Source organism: Chelonoidis abingdonii, chromosome 3, assembly GCF_003597395.2.
Source record: "Chelonoidis abingdonii isolate Lonesome George chromosome 3, CheloAbing_2.0, whole genome shotgun sequence".
In the NCBI taxonomy this organism is placed as follows: domain Eukaryota; kingdom Metazoa; phylum Chordata; order Testudines; family Testudinidae; genus Chelonoidis; species Chelonoidis abingdonii.
The window spans coordinates 49,013,051-49,033,439 of NC_133771.1; the positions used below are offsets into that span (position 1 = coordinate 49,013,051).

The window sequence follows — 20,389 nt, forward strand, 5'->3', positions numbered from 1 at the left end:
ATCTAAACACCTGACAAGAAATAACTGGAAATACTTTGGGAGATACTCTTCTTCCCCCTACAATGCAAAAGGGCTGTAAAAGTTCCTTATGTGGCCATAGGTGAATTCCTCCAGTGCAGGTATTGTACACACAGGGCCCCTTACAAGCTCTAGTGAAAGGATTGTGCCAGTGGTGGGACTGCATGTACTGAATAAGTAGGGCACAAAGCTGGCTTAAATATCCTTTATCCTTCCTACCTCATGGCCTGTGAATTTCTGTGCTGTACTTCTGAGAGGCAGAGAACAGAATCTCAATGATTCATTTTAACCGATAACATATTTTAATCAAGAAATCCCAAGCATGAAAATAGACAGTTTGTTTGAGGGGTTACTACATGTGGGACCAAAACCTGAAGTGTGTGCTGATTCTACAAATACAAATCTGTAACAATTAAAAAGTTCAGTATTGGCTAGGATGGAACCATGGAGGCTGCTTTCACATGAAATTCCTGACTTCTATCGTTCTGATCTAACTTAATCACTGCCTAATACAAGTAATAAAGTAAACTCCTGCATAAAAAGCCAATATATTTCAGAATAAAAATAGGCCTAGAAACCCAAGTTATTTTTATTATAAAATTGAAATGTTTCCATTTTCAGTTAAAAAGCATTTAAAAGCAGTATTATATGACGCTCACATATATAAGAAGAATGCATCCACAGATCTGGGAATTTATATTTAGTAAGACCATCTGATCTCAATTGCCAGAGTCTTACAGAAAATAAGTTAAATGAACAAAAGCCATAAAACAAATCAAAGCTTTAATTCAAAGAGAAAGAATTCTCCAAAGTACCCAGGCTTGTTTCCACTAAAAAAGAAAGAAGCAGTAAACTGAGATTTCCATCAGTGAAAGCTACCATCTGTTAAAAATTATTCCCATATACTCTGGAAAAAGGAATCATTTGTAGAAGTCACTAATAGGATTACTACGTGATTTTAAAGATCTCAGATAAATGGGTTGCATAGCATTAAATGTAAAGAAATACAAAAGATGTAGATCTTTCTTGAATAAGAGTCTTGCCTATATGCATTTTATACGGGTATAACAGAGGCTAAAAGGTTGAGCCAGTGGTTAGGCAACTAGCCTGGACATGGGAGATGGAGGTTCAAGTTTGCCCTGTGCCACAGAGTTTCTACGTGACCTGGTGCAAGGCTGTTAGTCTCTGTCCCTGTTCCTTATTTATTGATTAGGATAATAATATTTTCTTACCTCTCAAGGGTATTGTGAGGATAAATACATTGGGCAATTTTTTCAGATGCACCTGCATTACTTAAGAGCCTACATCCCATATTTAGGCATCAGTGGTATTCACAAAACTCCTGCTCAGTTGCTGCCTAACCTCGTAGTCAACTAAAGTCATTAGGTGAAATAAATAATACCTAGCTCTTACATAACACTTTTCATCCATAGTTCATTTTGCAAAGGATTTCAATACCATTACCCCATTTCACAGATGGAAACTGAGGCACAGAGGAGGGAAATGACTTGACTAAGGTCACCCAGCAGGCCAATGGTAGAGTCAAAAATAGAATGCAGGTCTCCTGAAACCTAGCCCAAAGAGGCCACACTGCCTGTTTTATAAAATAAAGCTAGGTGCCTGCCCCAGGGATCTTATAATGTACTTATAGGGGAAGAGGTAGAGGCTACTAGGTTGCCTAACATTTTCCATTATAAAAATTCCTCACACTGTTATTTTCAATGAGCTCTAGCACTTTTTTATCTGCAGCAAGAACCTGACATTGGCAGAGAGAGTCTCCTGGGATCAGAGAGATGCAAAATTGGCTGAGTTATGAGCTCCAGAAAATTGTCATTTCCCATCAGTGTCTTGCTCACTACAGTATGGTCTTGGCATTCTGCCTAAAAAACTCTGAACATTCTATTAGCACTGCACATGCATCGCCCTATTTAAGTGTGCCACATACAAAGAACCTCCAGTCAGGATAGACAAAATGGATGAACCTCCTTCTGTTGTCACCCACCAAAATACCCTGAGAGATAACATAAACTGGGAACAGAACTCAGATTTCTTAGGTGGCAGATGTAGCGCTAGCTCCTTAATCTCCATGGTCTCTCAGCAAAACACTGACAAACCTAAGTACTCAGTTATAGACTCACAGACTGTAAGGTCAGAAGAGACCATGCTGATCATCTTGTCTGACCTCCTACACATTGCAACCCATTGAACCTCACCCACCCACTCCTGTGATAGACCTATAACTTCTGGTAAAGGTCTGTGCTGCAGTGCTGAATGTCCAGGGCCAAACCTTGCTAAGGATGGCAGTCAAAGCAGGACATTACACTTACACATAACAGAATTTGATTTTTCTTTTTAAATAACCTAGGAAATTGCATGAAAAGACGTACAGCGGCACCTGGTGATCCTTTTGCTCCTGGTTGCCCTGGTGGTCCGATTTCACCCTATAATTGAAAACATCTCACATAAACATAATATTGGTGTAAAAAAGTAATTTGGTTACAAAACCCTACTTCTACAGATTAGTTTCGCCAGGACTGATTTCAAAGTGTTAGAAGATCCAATTAATTGAATGTTAGCCTTTTACATCCCATACTGATTGCCCTAATCACAGAATGAAAAAAATAAACCAAAAGATTTGCAGTGTGCTGAAAAGATTTAGAAGCATGAGTCCCTGTACAGGATCCAAGATAAGGAAGTCCAAAACCAAACTAAGAAAAAAATAGATCCCCTTTAGGAAGGCCTCCAAACGAACTATGGAAAGCAGAATTCCTCGTTATTGGTCTAGGAGGCAGACAGGCTTTCTCCCTTACCCTTTGGAGTCAGGTGAGGTCAGATCAAGAGCAGCTCAACCCAGTTCACAAGGCTCTTATTCCAGATCAAATAAACTTGGAGTCTGAAAAATATCTCCAAGGCTCAGGTCAGGGTAGTATCTTGGAGACTGAAGGGACCCTGCAATCTGAAACATCCAGCATAACATCCAGTCCTTTCTCTCTCTGAGGGTATGTCTACAAGGCAATAAAATACCCACGGCTGGCCTGTGTCAGCTGGCTTGAGATCGTGGGGCTTGCCCTGCGGGTTATAAACTTGCAGTGTATATATTCAGGCTCAGGCTACAGCCTGGGCTCTGGGACCCTCCCGACTTGTCCCAATTGCTTTTCAATGGAATTTGTACTCTTGAATCCCTTACGACGCTTTTGAAAATTTCCCCTCAAATCCTTATTCAGGCCAAAAAAACTAAATTTGCACGGATTTTAATTGTGTCTCAAATTATTATGAATACCTTTTGTCCTTTTGTTCCATGACTTCCAGGGATTCCAGGAATTCCCTAAGAGAAAAAACAAGAAGTTTTAAATATATAAAATGGCTATTCCAAAAAAAAGTTGTAAATATTAAAAAAAAAAAAAAAAAAAAGGTTTAACATGTCTCTTGTAATTTGGGTAAGAAACACAGCCAAGAAATAAGATACAACCTGGAAACATGTAAGCTAACGCTTCTGGCGGACATAGACTAAAACAAAGAATTCAGTGCCTCCCCCTCTATTTTCCTTCCATTACTTGCAAATGTGCAGGTGCACAGGGTCATGTCCCCACCTTTGCCCCACCGAAGGTGGAATGGGGGAGTGAAAATCCTGACGATGCAGAGAAGGAAATACCCATAAGATTTCCTATTACAGAATGTACAGGCCAGCTTTGGCATGATCAAGGTTTCAAATAAACCAGCTGGTTTTTAGATCTATCATGACATGTTTACATGGCCAGCACTTTGCGGTAACAAAAATTGTAATTTCATGCAAAATATTTTCTTTTACAATTCTATCATTTGTAGTTATGCTTGCTAAAAACAGAGTAAATGTAACCTCATGCTTCAGGACTCAAAATATTTGCTAGGGAGTTAAATACTATGCAGCCTTAGTGGACCAAATCCTGTTCTCAGTTACACCAGTGAAAATCCAGAGTTAGTCCATTGTGAATTTGGCTCACTGACTTCATTATTTTGTCCAATATTTAATGTAATATGCTGCAATGGAAATAAGTAGAGAGATGTCCTGGATATAACAGACACATACAGGTAAAACCCCTTCCAGTCAAACACAGTCACATAAGTTCCTAAATTGTCATTAATGAAGAGCTACTGATTCTAAGAATATTAAGGTCTTCCCTTAGCATTATGTTGTTGTCACTGGAAACCAAAAATAACGATGGGACGCCTAGGGTGAAGTGATAAAGCAAAGGAAATGCAGATTTTATGAAATACCTAACACAGCATCAGGGTAGTGCATTGTGCTCAACACTTGAGCATGATTCTGATCTTCCCTCAAGAATAATTCCATAGTAATCAGTAAAATTACACCTGCGTAACATCAGCATGTGAACAGGGGATAGGCCAACAAACTTTAGAACTGTAAATGTTCTATGATTTTACACTATAGTTAAACTCTAGTTTAGTTTTAGCTAATATAGATTCCATCTAACAGAGTTATCTTCATGATATATTTAATAATGACACATTGTGGGTTTTGACTAGTCATCAAGGTTCTAATTTTGGTACCAATTACAGGAGAAAGCAATGGCAATACTATATAAAGCTACAGTAGAAAGCAGACTAGATAATAAAGGCCTAATTCTACCACCTTTACTCATGTTGAGTCATATAAGTCTTCTCTGCAAACTATTGCTCTCTCAAGATATTTCATTATTCCAAAAGCATATTAGACCTGCTGGATCTGGGCTGTAAGAGTTCCATAACCAGACATGGTTTTAAATAAATGTATGTGAGATTAGTCTTTTCCATGAATTCTAAATAGCTGTACTTTGTTAACACAATATATGCCTTATACTTGACTACCCATCAGAAGATTTTTTCAGAAACTGGACAATATTTATTGAAAAGATGTACAGAAACTCATGTTGGCTAATTTCCTTTTGGCTACACATCTACCCAATCTTCAGGGCAGGGATAGTATCTTCGTGTGTGTTTGTATAACACCGAACACGATGCTGACCCAATCCTGACTGGGGCCTCTGGGAGCTACTACAATATACAATAAACAAAAAAATGTTGGTAATGTAAAGAGGGTCAGAGCAGGAGTTAATTATTCCAGGATCATATGTATAGTAATATACACTCACTAAAATGGCTCTTGGCATTTTGTTGCTGTTATTGTTTGTTTTGTTTTTTCCTCTCAAAAGGAGTCATTTTTTTATGCAAAATGCACAACCCTTTTGTAATATGCCAGCATAAACAGAGAGGCTTGGGGGCTAGCAAAATATCGATGTTACCCCTTCAAACAAAAAACTTATTCCAAAATTCAGAAAAGCATTATGTGGATCTGAAAAGAAAATTTATGAAGACAGTAATAATACATTCTAACCACTGATTTGGTTAAAATGATGTGCATGTGGATTTAATTTAACCCTGAGAACAAAAAGAATGGAATATAAAATAAAAAGTAAAACCCATTAAACCTTGAGAACAGGATTAATGTGTAAATATATTTCGTGGGAAGGTTTCTCATTCAAATTCACACCTAATTGCTAAAACAATAAGACTTTCAGAGTCACTCATTTGTTTTTTTTTCAGTTTACAATTCATTTGATGAGATTAAATCTAAGTAACATCCAGAACATATACTTCAAAGAAAAGAGTGAAAGTAAATGTATCAATTGCCAAACAGAAGTAGAAGAACATTGGATATTATACCATATATTGACATTGATTAAGTACTATGATATGTGCAAGGCATGGGAATGAAGTAATCAACTGAGGTGACAAACAATCCCATCCTCACCTGACATCCTTGCACAACAATGCTGAACAATTTAATCAGGGAAGCCAGGGCCTCAAATTTAAGCAGTTGGCCCTTGACCACATGTTTATACTCACGCTGGAACCAAATTCAAAACAACTACATTTGGACATAGTTCTTGCTAGCAAGATGGTGATAGTGTTTAGGGATGAGTTGTGCTTTACTAGTAAACTGTCTCACCGGACTACTTTAGTTGTAAAATGATGACGATGGGGCCAAATGCCTGTAACGAGAGGATACCTATTGTGAAATTGTACACTGTGAGAGATAGTATGGTTTTGTCGACTGAGAATGAGGTGGATCCAGGAATTCCTAAATCCTAATCCTTGGCTAAGATCCTGACTTGCTGTGTGGCCTTGGACAAGTTGCATATCCTCTTTGTCTGTTTCCCCAATCTATAAATTATTACTTATTTAACACATAGGAGAGTTACGAGTATTGTCATATCACTTTGAAAATGTAAATGACCCTCCCAAACCCACAAATCAATGCATGAGAATAATTATTAACATCCCTGTAGTCACAGGACAAAAAGTGGGGGGAGTTCGTGGGTTACAGATTGTTGTGACAAACAGTGAATCCAGTGTCTTCATTAAGACCATGTTTTTGTCCTATGACTACAGGGGTGTTACCAGGCCACTTCACTTTGAATGGTCCCTTAGGACATGTGATAACAATTTATGCTAAATGTCTGTTCCATCTTGTATTTAGCTGTGGCACTCTGACTACCTTTCCCAGACCCAAAGAACAACTCTGTGTAGCAAAGCTTGCCTTTCTCAGCAATAGAAGCTGGTCCAATAAAAGATATTATCTCATCTACCTTGTCTCGCTAATAGTCTGGGACCGACATGGCTACAATTACACTGCATACATTTGTAACTACATGGCAGGTTGAGAAGGGGTAAACGCAAAAGATTTATGCGGAGGCTAGCACAAATAATGTATGCATTGAATTTCCTCACCACTTCCCAAAACTCTGATGTTTCTGTGGAAGTAGCAGAGGAATGTCTGGAGGGAAGTACTGCTCGCTCTCTAAAAGATTTTTCTGAGTAGGCTTCTTGATTTTTCTCTTCTTTTTCAGAGGACACTTCGTCCTCGCTGCCACACAGAATTTTGGAGGGAAACAGACTGGAGAGTTCTGAACTGTTTGGTAGGGACCTCTCCACTCAACATCTTGCCACGGGATCTGAAACTGTCAAAATATTCTGAGCAAGGAAGCAGCACACTAAACTGTTCCAGATTGTATCCGTTCTGATTAAATAATCTCTCTCTCTCTCACACACACGCACACATACATGAACATTTAAACAACAGAAAAACTCAATGACCTGCTTAGCTCCTTTTTAAAAACTTTCTTGGCTGAAGAGATCTATTTATATCATTCTTTTGCTTTTACCTCCACATCAATAGCAATGAAGGATTGTAAGAAAATAAACTTCATCCAGCCATAGCTCCTGTAGGATTGATTCTGTATCCCTGAAGTCAATGAGATTTTTGCCACTGACCTCAGTGGGAGCAGAACCAGATCCTTAATGTCCTAATTTGGCTCACTGACATTTATTCAGCTGAGAATGAATCTGCCCCTCACATTAGTCTGCCTCAGGGATTCCCTGAGCAAACTAAGTGGAGTTCTTGAAAGTCATTCACCACATATTGATTGGCACATAAGGAGCAGTATGAAATGGCTAATCTGGCACGTAATGACTGGTGAAGAAAGAGGCTTTCCCCACAATAATTATTTTCCTGTATAACTTCCATGGTCCAGCAGCTGCAATGGCTAATTTCTGTAGGACTAGGTCCAGAAGGCCTAAAAAAATTTAATTTAATCTCTATTTCCTTATCTATTCTCACTCTATTATTTCCCTATTCATGCATAACCTGTGTTCATGCCAATCAAAATTACTGGAACCTATCCAGAGGAGAGTGTTTTAAAAGCCTCTCAGACATCCTATATTTTCTTTTTAACTTTTAGATTAAAAGTCAAACCCAGTTTTGGAAAAGTGTTAGAAATTCATTCCTCAGCAGATACTTCATATGAAACACAAAGCTTCAGAACCAGAATTCCTTTATTTATTTATTTTTAACAACATGAGTAATAAATCACTTATAACAGGAAGTTATATTTGAGAGAGTGACATAATGTTAAGTAAACTATCACAGCAACCTTACTGTAATGATCAAAAGATGTAATACTACTTTAAAGTGTGAGTTGACAAACCTAGTTTAATTCAACTTTTCCTGCAAAGGCGGCATAAACTAGAACTATAATGAGTTCCTGTCTTTAATCAAAAGTTAATATAAAACAGATGCATCATGCAATTTTTCACTAAGGGAAACACAATGTTTGGAATCACTATAAATGGGAAAATTGCCACCCACTGGGAGTGATAGAATGAATGCTATGGAATCATTTGTGATTCACTGGCCTAGAAAATATGGCCTTTGGGGGATGTCATTTGCACAATTAACTGTATCAAGCAACTTTTTGTCAGTAATACATGAGAAAAGATGGGCAATTCTCTATTTTAATGTTCCTTTTTCTTCGTCTGATCAGAAACCTTTTTTTTTTTTACTGTCTGAATTTAACAGTGCATTTTTACGATCACTGTCCCAATTAAATTTAGCACTGTATTTCTATCCACTATAACTAAAACTCAGAAAATCTCAAAGCCTTATTAAAAAGTGGTCACTTTGATCTTACCCCCTTTTTGCATTCCTCCACTTGCTCCCCCTTTTCCTCTGTATCAAGCACAAGCTTCTTGTCTTCTTTTGTCAGTCCCTTCCACATTTAGCTATCCCTTCTCTATCAAATGTATAGCAAGGCTGACCCCTGTCTTCACTCTTCCAGAGACATTAGCCTTGTCTGCTTTTCCTACGAGTACCTTCATGCTTTCCTTCAAGTCATCCTTTTTACATCGGAAGAACTCCCCATCAAAATTGTAAAGCCACTTCCTAATCGCCTTTTAGATCTTGATCTAGCAAGGGACTTAAGCACATGCGTAATTTTAACCATGTAAGCAGTCATTGACTTCAACAAATTATTTGTGTGCTTCAAGTTTATGCATGTGTTTAAAAACCGTACTGAATTTGGGATTTATATCTATCCTTACCATCTATCTTTGCCATGGTGCCTAGACTGTCATCGGACACTAGTTAGATTGGCAGCCATCTGTGACTAAAAAGATTGAGACTACCAGTTTGTGTAAATGTTGCAGTCCTTCCCATCTGTTTCCATCTTGGTATAATCCTACACTGCTTGTTCTCTGGAGCAGGAATTGTCTTGGTTTCACTTGTTGGCATGGTACTTAGCACAACTGGTATTTGACTGAGGTCTCTAAAAGCTAATGCAATATATAAAATTAATAAATAATAAGTAATATTTGAACCATTACCAAATTGTTTCTAAATGAGTGATCCACCATTTACAGAGGTTGTACAGTAGTAGATAGCACATTAGCTAATGGTCCAGCAGCAACCTGTTAAAAGAGCAATTGGAAAACTAAGTGCCAAATCCTGATCTGATTAAAATTAATGGGAGTTTTGCCATTGACTACACTGGAATTGGTATTTGGTTCTGTCAGGGTTCCCTCCCCACTCTGAACTCTGGGGTACAGATGTGGGGACCCACATGAAAGACCCCTAAGGTTATTTCTGCCAGCATAGGTTAAAAACTTCCCCAAGGCACAAATTCTTCCTTGCCCTTGGATGGCATGCTGCCACCACCAAGTGAGTTAGACAAAGATTCAGGAAAAGGACCACTTGGAGTTCCTGTTTCTCCAAAATATTCCCCCAAGCCCTTTAACTCCCTTGCCTGGGGAGGCTTGAGAGTAACCAACGTGAGCACAGACCAGATCCTTGGCTTTTTAGGACACTAAAAACCCAATCAGATTCTTAAAAACAGAACTTTATTAAAAAGAAAAAGTAAAAGAAGCACTTTTATAAAATCAGGATGGAAGGTAATTTACAGGGTAATCAGATTCAAAACACATAGGATTTCCCCTGTACGCAAAACTTTAAAGGTACAAAAGCAGGAATAAATCTCCCTTTTAGCACAGGAAAAATTCACAAGCTAAAACAGAAGATAAACTAACACATTTTCTTCCTATTGCTTACAATTTGTAATCTTAGAGGCTTAGTTCAGGTATGGCTTTGGGAGATGTATTTTCCCTGCCCTGACTCATCGCTGACCCGGAGAGAACAAAGAAACACAAAACAAAAACCTTCCTCCACAGATATGAAAGTATCTCTCCCCTTATTGGTCCTTTTGGCCAGGTGCCAAACAGGTTATCTGAGCTTCTTAACCCTTTACAGGTAAAGGAGGAATTAATCCTTTACAGGTAAAGGAGGGATTTTATGCTACCCTGAGCTGTATGTTTATGACAGGTTCTAAGTGAAAACTGGAGTAGGCACAGAATCCCTAGTCAGTAGTCTAGAAATATATAACCTTTTACAAAATATGAGTCTGATTGGCATGGGTGGACCCTTGGGAACCGTGGGGAACCCCATGGGCTTCATGGGACTCAATGTGAGCATGGGTCCAACCAGGCCCACTGATGGGAAACAGGGGGAGAGGGAGGCAAAGGAAGCAATTGCCCAGGACCCAGGCGATTCAAAAGACCCGGGGGCCTAAGTTCCCTGTAAGCTGCGCAGCCTCATGGCAGCCTAATTAGCACCAGGCAGGCCCTCAGGGAACCTGCCCAGGACCGGCCATGGCCAGGGGAGAGGTGCCCTGGCCCCAAACTAGCCTCGCCCAGAACCTGCTACAGCTGGGGTGCCACTCCCCTGGCCCCAACTCTGCTGCAGCCTGGACCTGCCACGGCCAAGGCAACTGGACCCAGGGGTGGCCCAGGTGGCATGGCTCAGCTCAGCCCAGACCCAGATTCAACTGGGGCTCCCCTCCCCCAGCCCCAGTCCTGACCTTCACGGGCCGGGGGAGGGGCCTATCCTGCAGCCTCAGCCCCAGAGCTGCTGCAGCAGGGAAAGGCACCTCTCTTCCTCAGCAAAGGTGCTGCTGTGGGGAGAGAGAGCTGGGGGGGAGTCCTGGAGCACCCTCCTGCACCCCAAACCCTTCACTCCCACCCTAGAGCCCACACTCCCAGCCAGAGCCTCACCCCCTGCACCCAACCCTCTGCCACAGCGCTGAGCCCCTCATCCCTGGCCCCACCCCAGAGCCCGCACCCCCAGCCAGAGCCCTCACTCTCCTACAACCCAACCCTCTGCCCTAGTCCTGAGCCCCCTCCGACATGCCAAACCTCTCGGCCCCACCCCACCACATGAATTTTGTTATGTGCACCAATATGGAGGTGATGTGTCATATATCACCTCCATATAGGTGCACATGACAAAATTCATTCTGCACATGGGTGGGAAAATTGAAGGGAACACTGCTAGGAGTCCCTGGCCCTTTTAAATCACCCCGGTCAGGCCACAGGGCTCCTTTGGACACACAGGATGGTACCAACAGTGGCGAAGGCAGCCGCATGTGGAAGATCTGGCCATGTTGGAAGAGCACACCCAGCAGCGCAACTGGCAGCTCACTGGGCAGCAGCCAGTGCAGGCGCAAAACCGCCTAAGTGTCAGGCAGATCTTTCTAGGGGGTTCGTTGACTGTTCTGCCCTGAGGCCCAGAATTCCTGTCAGTGGGCCTGGGTCCAATCTTCATAGACTCAATTGCAAGACCAAGGGTCTAAGCCCTTAACTGAAAAAGTTGTCAGTTGTTTTATTGTTCCCATATTTTCCTGAGGATTAATTCCAAAAATATTGTGATTAGTATATTGGTACTTTCTGCCTGTCAACTAGCAGGAAAATGTTACACTTGGAAAGAGAAGAGAAAATATATCAAAATATTTAGGCTTAAATTCTTTTAATGGAAGCGTTTTGTTTTTCAACAAAATGTTAGGCATGTAAAGAGATTCTTGGTAGGCTGTATATTCTCTCAATTAAAACATTTGTAACAAAATTGTACGCACCAAATTATGTAATTTCTTATGTGATTTATGTAGTGAACCATCAGCCTGGTTGCCATTATCATAATGAGCTTCAATTCTCAAGTATTTTTATTTAAATGTACCATTTTATCCCAGTTATCTGCCAGTTTAAATGACTTCCATTCTTTGATAATATCTGGCAAATTTAACGGATAGTGCTGCAAAAAAAAAAAAACCCACATGGTTTCCCTGTCCTTCAAAAAATCCATTTGCAGCTTTCTATTAATCACAAACTTCCTATTTTTGGTTTTGGATACCACACCACACAGTTAGGGCTTTTTCCATGCAACTCTGCAGTATGTCCCCATTAAGGGAGTTGCTTGCTATCTTATGTATTCAAATGAAGTAGGTCAAAGTTAATTGGCTTAGAAAAAGAGCCTCATTTCAAATCAAGTATTTTTTCCACTTTTTATAACCAGTAGTATAACCACATTTATGTCTCACTATGCCAAACTGTATGCTTCTGGATAACAGGAGAGAATATACCTTCTCCCAGAGAAAGTACTCTATTTCTAATTATCCTTTTCTGCTCATGTGTCTCTCCATCTTCTGTTACTAGTCATTTAACATCCTCAGTCTTATAGGTAAAACATTAAGTCCCCATGAAATTTTTACTGCAGGAGGAAGGAAACATTTCATGGAAAAGTCTCCAAAGATAATGATGCTTCTCCACTATGGGCAAACACTTTACAACCAGACTCCTCCAAGAGAGGATGCTAAAACTGAAAACACTGAAGGGGTTTGTGACGGAGTGCTGGAGGCTAACAAATAAACCAGCCCTATAATCTTTCAGGCATCAAATAGTTCCAGTGGAGCAGGCTGACTGGAGAATATGCAGCTAATTAACTGATCAGTCTAGGGGAGCAGAGGAACTAATTAGCCATCAGTTGAGAGCTATAAAAGACAACACAGGGAGGAAGTAAAGGGGTGAGAGAGTGGGTTGGCTGAGCCCAGTATGTGTTGAGATCCCAAGGGAGGGATATCTCCGTTCTTCTCTGGCCCTATGGGACAGGACAAGAAACCACTGTAAATACTTTGCTGTATTGGGATTGATGGTGAGAACATAAATATGCAATGTGGAGATGCCACTCACCGGAGGACCTGAATGGCTTCTAACCATCAGAGGGCATGGATGGAGCTCACCATGTTACAAAGTGCCAGACTGATGTTGAGGCAAAGTCTGTTCAAGGAGATCACATCTCTGTACTATAGTGGCACACAGCCTTAAACAGACTTCCTTTTATATCCTGTATGCCTACAGTTCATGAATGTGTCACACATTTAATAAATATTGTCTAAGACAATCCACAAAGGAATAATTTTTCAAACTATCCAGTCTCTCAGTAAAAACACAAATGTTTGAAATAAACCGATTTCCAGATTGAAAGAGGATCATTGTGCTTTCAAGCAAAAATTTGATAGGAGACCATTATTGTCTGTTTGATCCATAAAGAGAAATCTTGAATGAAGAAAATGCTTGAAGGCCAGCTAACTATGGAGCTAACTAGTAGTTTAACATTGCACTATGTATTTCTGAAAAAGTTCTCTAGAAAAATCAAAGAGCAAAATCTGGCAGATGCTCCACTGCCATTAGAGAATATTGCAAACAATACTGACCAATGCAATTTTTTGCTGTCAAAGATAGCATATGGCCCAAGAATTTCCTTTCATAACTGAGTTTTTCTGATGAGACTGTGTTAAAGTTATTTTGATAATTCAGCTCAAGTTTGTTTTCAATCACATCTATTTTAAAGGTTTTCCAACATAAATTCAGAAAATATTTACCTGGAGATTTCTGTTGAAGGATGGTAACATTGTGTCAGTCATAGAATATTACAATTGGAAGAGACCTCAGGAGGTTATCTAGTCCAATCTCCGGCTCAAACAGGACCAACACCAACTAAATCATCCCAGCCAGGGTTTTGTCAAGCCAGGCCTTAAAAACCTCTAAGGATGGAGATTCCCTCAATGACAAAACTAATCTGTTCTCTCCTTACTACACCTACAGTATGTGTGGTAGCAATGTAAGCTTTGCTATAATCTCCCACCAATATACTAAGGAATTCTTTACTCCTTGGGGATTCTGCATGACTGTGCGCCCACAGAAAACACCTCCCCCCTGTGCACAGTTCCCGTTCTTCTTTGCAGAAAATGGCAGGGAAGCAAAGGGAAGCTGCGGGGGTGCAGCTTTTTGGGGAGGATTGCCCCCCTCTATACAGAGGTGAGGAATGAGGGACACACTGATTCCCAACCAGCTGCACCTGGACCCCCATCCCATCAAGCCCCACCCCCCCAGGCACCAGACTCCCACCACCACCAACCCCCGCCCCCGCGTCCCATCTCCCCATACCCAGAGCCCCCCTGCTGAGCCCCAACCATCTTCATCTGGATCCCCTGTAGAGTCCCATTGCCCTTGCACCCAGAACCCCACAATGAGCCCCTGTGCAGCCAGATCTCCCACTGACTCACTCACACCCAAATTGCCCCACACAGAAACCTCTCACCCGACACCTGGATCCCCCCACACTAAGCCTCTCCACACTTGGATCCTGCTGGGTTGAGCCTGCTCACCCACATCTGGTGTACCTTGTGCAGAGGGGCAGGGCCCTGGGGTGTTTCTGGGGTCAGGTGTCAGCCCTATGTCAGGGTCACATGCAGCCTCACTACCGAGTTCCTGTACCGGAAGGGTGGGGGCTTCAGGGTGATCTCCCACCTCAATGCAGCCAGTGTCCTGTGTCCTGTGCTCCACACTGCCATGCTGGAGCCATATTTATCTACTGACAATAAAATTTGCAGAATTTTACTGAATTTTAAAATATTGTGTGCATATTTTTTAATTTTTGGCACATAATTTTTTGGTGCAGAATTCCCTCAGGAGTACCTAGTGAGCAGTTCAGTCTCAGCAGGCATCTCTGTTGAGAGAGTCACAATTAGAAGTATTGATGGCAATCTTAATCATTCCATTTATATTTATTATTAAATATGGTGAAATGTTAGGCTAAGCCACACAAAAAATAACTGTTGTTAAAGGATTTATTTACTGCAGGTGATTTCACAGACCTGTTTCAAATAAGTTGTTCAGTGGATGTTGAGAATTGCAACCAAAGACGTTTATAGACAAAGAAAGGCAAACACATAAATTAGAACAACAAAATAGACTCTCATAATTTGGCTTTAATGGCAGCATCTAAGCACCTGTGAAACATGATTCTTTATGTATAACTCCTCTTTACTTTTCCAGAAATCCTTGATGATGCATTTGAGAATTACTGGGAATGTGGAAAAAAGGTCAAGTGAACTCAGATTTTGGATAAGAATACAAGGGCAGACTGGATAAAACATATGATTATAGAAAAATCTGAATTATCCAAATGGAATCAGGCATCTGAAATTAATTTGGATAAAAGATCTGGAACAGTAATAGGAGAGGGTTTTTTTGTACATTGGGAACAGCAGAAGAAATATGTTTAAAAATCTGATGTGGTGCCTACAGTTGATACTGAGTAGTTGATATGTTTTCAGGTAGGGGAAACAATAAAGGAAAAAATATATGGGAAAAATACATTAAGTATTCTCACAAAAATGCCACTTCAAAGTAAGAAGCAAGAGAGTGAGAGGCACCCTGACAGTTACAACACCTTTTGAAACACTATCGTTGGCAGATGGACTATTATAATCACAAAGCACTCCTAACGCAACACGGTGGCTAGTATTTCCTTGCGAACTACATAAGGCTTGATGACTGAAAGTTGAAGATATTAATCGGGTATGAGAACTACATTATTGTACTATTAGATGGTCAGGCTGCTGTCACAATTTATCACAGCTATCCTTGAAACCAACACAAATAATAACAGGGCACTGATGCATGCATCTGATTAAGTGGGCTGTAGCCCATGAAAGCTTATGCTCAAATAAATTTGTTAGTCTCTAAGGTGCCACAAGTACTCCTGGGTTTTTCTGGGCTCTGACAGTGAAACTGAAAAAAGAAGAAAACAACTGGCATTGTACACACTAAAGAAGAGACAGAAAAATATTACTTCAATTTTCAAGGTTCTCTAGTAGACAAAAGGTTTTTATAATAAACAAACAGGACTTGTAACAAGGTGATAGTTTCTAACACTCTGGCTCCTTTCCAGACATCCATCCATAGCTCAAGCACTAGAACGCTAACAGAAGTAATTTCTGCTGCCTCTTGCTGACAGAGCTTGTTGGCTTCACTCAGGACAGGGGAGAAATTGGAGCATTTCTCAGGAGAAGCAGAAATAAAGGAATGGGAAAGGGAACAATATCAGGAACACCCAAGTCTGGAAAGAAAGTTTATGATGAGTTTTATGCTTTGATATGGTTTTTTAATTTGCTAATAAAACCAAAGTCCACAGTGAGTTTATTTTGATAGTGAGCTAGATCCACAGCTGCTGTAAATTGTTGAAAAGGTTCTGGATCTCCTAGTAGTAACTAAGTCCAACATATATGAATAATGGGGGCAGAATATGGCTTTCATTTTTTGATGGCTCAGTGAAATTCCATCTTGACTGAAGGGCAGTCAGCCTACAAGCACTATGTGCTTCTTCAACCCTGAGGAAAATTTGGTTTGTAAAGTGTTATATCTTTGCAGTCATAGTCAGGCATTAGCTGTTGATATTAAAAACTCAGCTCTCTGAAAATAAACAAATCTTGATCCCAGAATGCTTCCCAATGAAGCTATCCAGTCCAGTGATATACACTGGAAATACAAAATGCAGACTTACTTTTGTTAGCAAATTTCACAGTTTTTGTGGTGCTATACTACCAAAGTATTTATACCCTTACCAGAAGCTTTTAATTAAACCAGATTTTAGATAGCACAGACCAAAAAGGAGCTGGAGTTTTGCCAGACATAAGATCTACAGAACTGAAGAACTAACTACAGAAAGCAGGCATTTACTCTGCAAAAAATTGCTAATACACTAGCTATACTTTTGTTTTTAACACTGAAAATAACATATGTAACCCCCCGAGGAAGTCTGTTCTAGATAGCAGGAGCTACCGAGGAAAAGGCTTTAGCACCAACAGTAGCCAGACTGTCTGGAGAGTCCTATAGGAAGCCAGTGCTAGAGAAGAGAAGGAAACAGGGATGTTGACACAGGGAAACAAGGCAGTGACAAGCCAATGCTCCAAAGGGAGTCATAGAAAGAAACAATCTCTCTATTTCAGCTTGTAAGCAGGCACTATCTTTAGTTCATGTCTTGTACAGTGTTAACTAAATTATCAGCACTGCACAAATAAATAACAGTAATAAAGATACCCCCTCTCCTGTGCTATTTCACTTCCTCTGGCCCAAGGAGCAGAGATATGCAATACATGGAGCTTTTACGTATGCTTCTCCCTCCCAAAGAAATTCTGTCATCAATCCTACCACATTCCAGAATTTCTAAAAATTATTAGCATATTTATAAGTGATTTATACTAGCAAAACTCAGATAAGCACTGGACTATTACCTGGGATGCAAGTCAGGGTAAAATTTGGACCTTGCTGTTATTTAACTTCACAGAATCTTTCCTCATTCATATAAAATGTTTGTACACTGTCATTTATCTTGTGCAATTCAAATGTTCCTAATGGAAATTCCAGTAGACTGTTAGAATCCTTTAAAAGGTTTTGGTCGGTTTCTACTGATGGACACTTTGAACCAATATAACGAGAAAACCGCTGCTTTGTCCAAAACCTGGTTGCCAGTTGGAACCAGTTGCAATTTTCAACTGGAATTTCCACTAGTGGCAGCAAAGACACACAATCAATCAGATTTCTGAGCTTGCCTAACAAAACACCCTTATACGACCTGACATAACAGGGGTAGCTGCCAGCAGTGTTGTGCTGCTATGTCCAAACCTTAGACTAATGAGTACACGAGCAAGAGGATTCCTTGTGTTCACAACAATGCAATCTTTTCTGCAACACAACACACACTTCTTTCTAATTTCTTACTCCTGACTCATTTTTATGTCATTTTAGAGATTACAGACAGCGGGATAGCCACACTGGTGATCCTGAGAAGGGCAGAGGTGGTTTTATATCACTTTTCTCCCCCACAATCCTTAAGACAGCTGTGACTTGAACTGGTGGATGGGGGCTTTTATGGAGCCACATTGTTGGTCAGGATTTTGGTAGCACTTTGCGTCCCCAACATGCCCATCTGTTGGTTGAGGAAGCAGTAGTGGCACAGAGCTGACAATGCCATTCCTTCCCTTTCTGACATTGCACTGAAGCTGCCTTAAAGCAGCCAAGTCCCCTTTGTATCATGGGACTCAGTTTCTGACCCTAAAACTATTGTACAGGTTAAGAAATACAGAACAGAACTATAGAAGGCAGACATAACCAGCTAGAATATTAAATATTTAAATATTACTCCATGTAATGATTGCGACTGACTCACCTGGTCACATCTTAATTGGGCTTTTGCTGTTGGAACGGCATCATGGACTTAGCCCCCAGTTCTTCTGTACTGATTCTGGTCATAGCTAGCCTGCAGTGGGGAAGTCTCCACTGGATTAAATAGCTCCATCCTCCAAAACCAACAGCCATAACCCTATTCTCTGGTACAGGGAGTGTGCTGGTGGATGAAAGTAGCATATTGGGGATGAGAAGAGTACATGATTCCTCTGATCCGCCAACCCTCCAATGGTATATGGAAACTCATGCCAGGGAGCTATAACTAGCATCCTCACCGTCACTACAGTCCAACTTACGGAGCAGACCACAGATGCAGGGGGGACTCTGACCCCTAATAAGCACTACTATTTGGGTTCAATTCATACTACTTTGGATGTTCGTAGTATCACAACCACTGCTACAGAAGACAATTACATAATCTGATAGTGATCTCTAGTTCAGATGTATCTTGAAAAGTTCTTTTGATACAGTTAAGTGACCCTGCACATATATACAGGCATTAGCGAGAGAGAGAGAGAGAAAAAGATTTATTTAAAGGCTCAGTTGTGCCTTGCAGGGGCAATATGGGGCTGCACCATCCTAAGGGAAGCATAGGGAGGTATTCTGCCCCATGAAGGCAAAGTACATCCTGGATGTTACAGATGTGCACAGGCTGTGTGCCTGTCATTGCACCCTTTTAAAGGGTATAACTGTGTGGGCCAAGGAGAGTGGGTGACCAACGGAAACATCTCCTCTCCACTCTGCTTGGGGCACTGTTCATGCAAAGTGGTATATGGGCAGAACAGCCCACATCTATGCAGGGTCTACAGATCTATTTGGTTCTTGGTGTGCTCCCCCAACCCCGCACTGCATTCCTATGCTGAATTTGGCCCTAATTTGAAAAAAAAACTACAGCTCAATGTCAGCAATTCATTAATAAGGAATAGCAAGTAAAATGTCCTTATCAGTCTATGATTTCTTCTCTCCCTGTGATTCTGATCCTTCCTCTATTCCTCTCTGTGATTTCTCACTTAGGGAGGTCTACACTACAGGGAAAAGTCAATCTAAGCTACACAATTTGAGTTATGTTAGTAGCATAACTCAAGTTGACGTAGCTTGGATCTACTTACTGGAGTCAACGGGAGAGCAATCGGCGGCCAATTTAGCAGGTCTTCACTACATCCACTAAATCAACCCCCAGTTGCTTGATCACTGCAGTGTCCATCCCATCTGTAGTAGAGACAAGCCCTTAGATTTTAATTGTCCTCAGTTATAGACAGATTTCTTATCTGCTTGTAAAACAGCATGAACGCTTATCACACCCAATTCATAATAAAAATAGTCTTATGGCTGCATGACCATGTTCGGGTTTGAATACAAATAAGAAAATACTTTGCCTCTTTGAAAATCTGGTCATGTCTCTGATGCAGGTACACAACTTTGCACAAACAAATCACTTGTAGGTCATCATGCCAGTGCCCTTTTATACCTGAAAACAAATGGTGCATTTTATATACAGAAAACCCACTTATGTTTGATTTGTATATGTAATTTATTTATGTGCACACAAAAGTGAAAATATTTGAAAATTATACACTAAAATAGAAGTCATGTTTTTAAAAGTTGGCTTTTGATGTGTTAGCCTGAGATTGAACAAAATTATCAGTGACATAATTGAAAAATATTCAGTTTTATTATCAAACATGATTTACAGACTGTAAGGAGGGGGAAGAAACCAAAATAGGGTTACAGGATGAATTAATACGTTTATCTCTAAAAAATTTTATGATATAGAAAATTTAATTTAATTTTCTGACAAATATTTCAAGTTTCACGATTATCATTTTGCAAGGCAAAGGAAAGCAATATCAAAGCATCCAGATCTATCCTGATCTTCTAGAGTTCATCCTCTAACCCCTAATAAAGAGAAAAGGCCAAAATTAGCACAATATTTACTTACTTGCCAGCTAGAGCACATTAATCCACAAGGCATTAAATGCATCTGTCCATGTGACTATATAAAAAAAAACAATGTGGCTTAATGTAGTCCATACACATCATACTGCTATCCTAAACTGCTGTTAGTTTTGATGTGCATAGTTGCTGCGCATCCTAGAAATGGCTGCATTACAGTGACAGAGGGAGTAATTCTTGGTTTATCTACTTT

General features: G+C 40.3%; 1 protein-coding gene across 1 annotated transcript in view; it reads right to left on the reverse strand.

Annotated features, from left to right (window-relative positions):
- The window catches only part of COL21A1 (collagen type XXI alpha 1 chain), a 189,651-nt gene that overhangs the window by 52,282 nt on the left and 116,980 nt on the right, over positions 1-20,389 (reverse strand). The window contains exons 18-19 of the mRNA XM_032771112.2: positions 3,299-3,343; positions 2,406-2,459 (exon numbers count right to left, since the gene is read on the reverse strand). Of these exons, the coding sequence (XP_032627003.1) occupies positions 2,406-2,459; positions 3,299-3,343 (99 nt within the window). The remainder of the gene's footprint in view (positions 1-2,405; positions 2,460-3,298; positions 3,344-20,389) is intronic.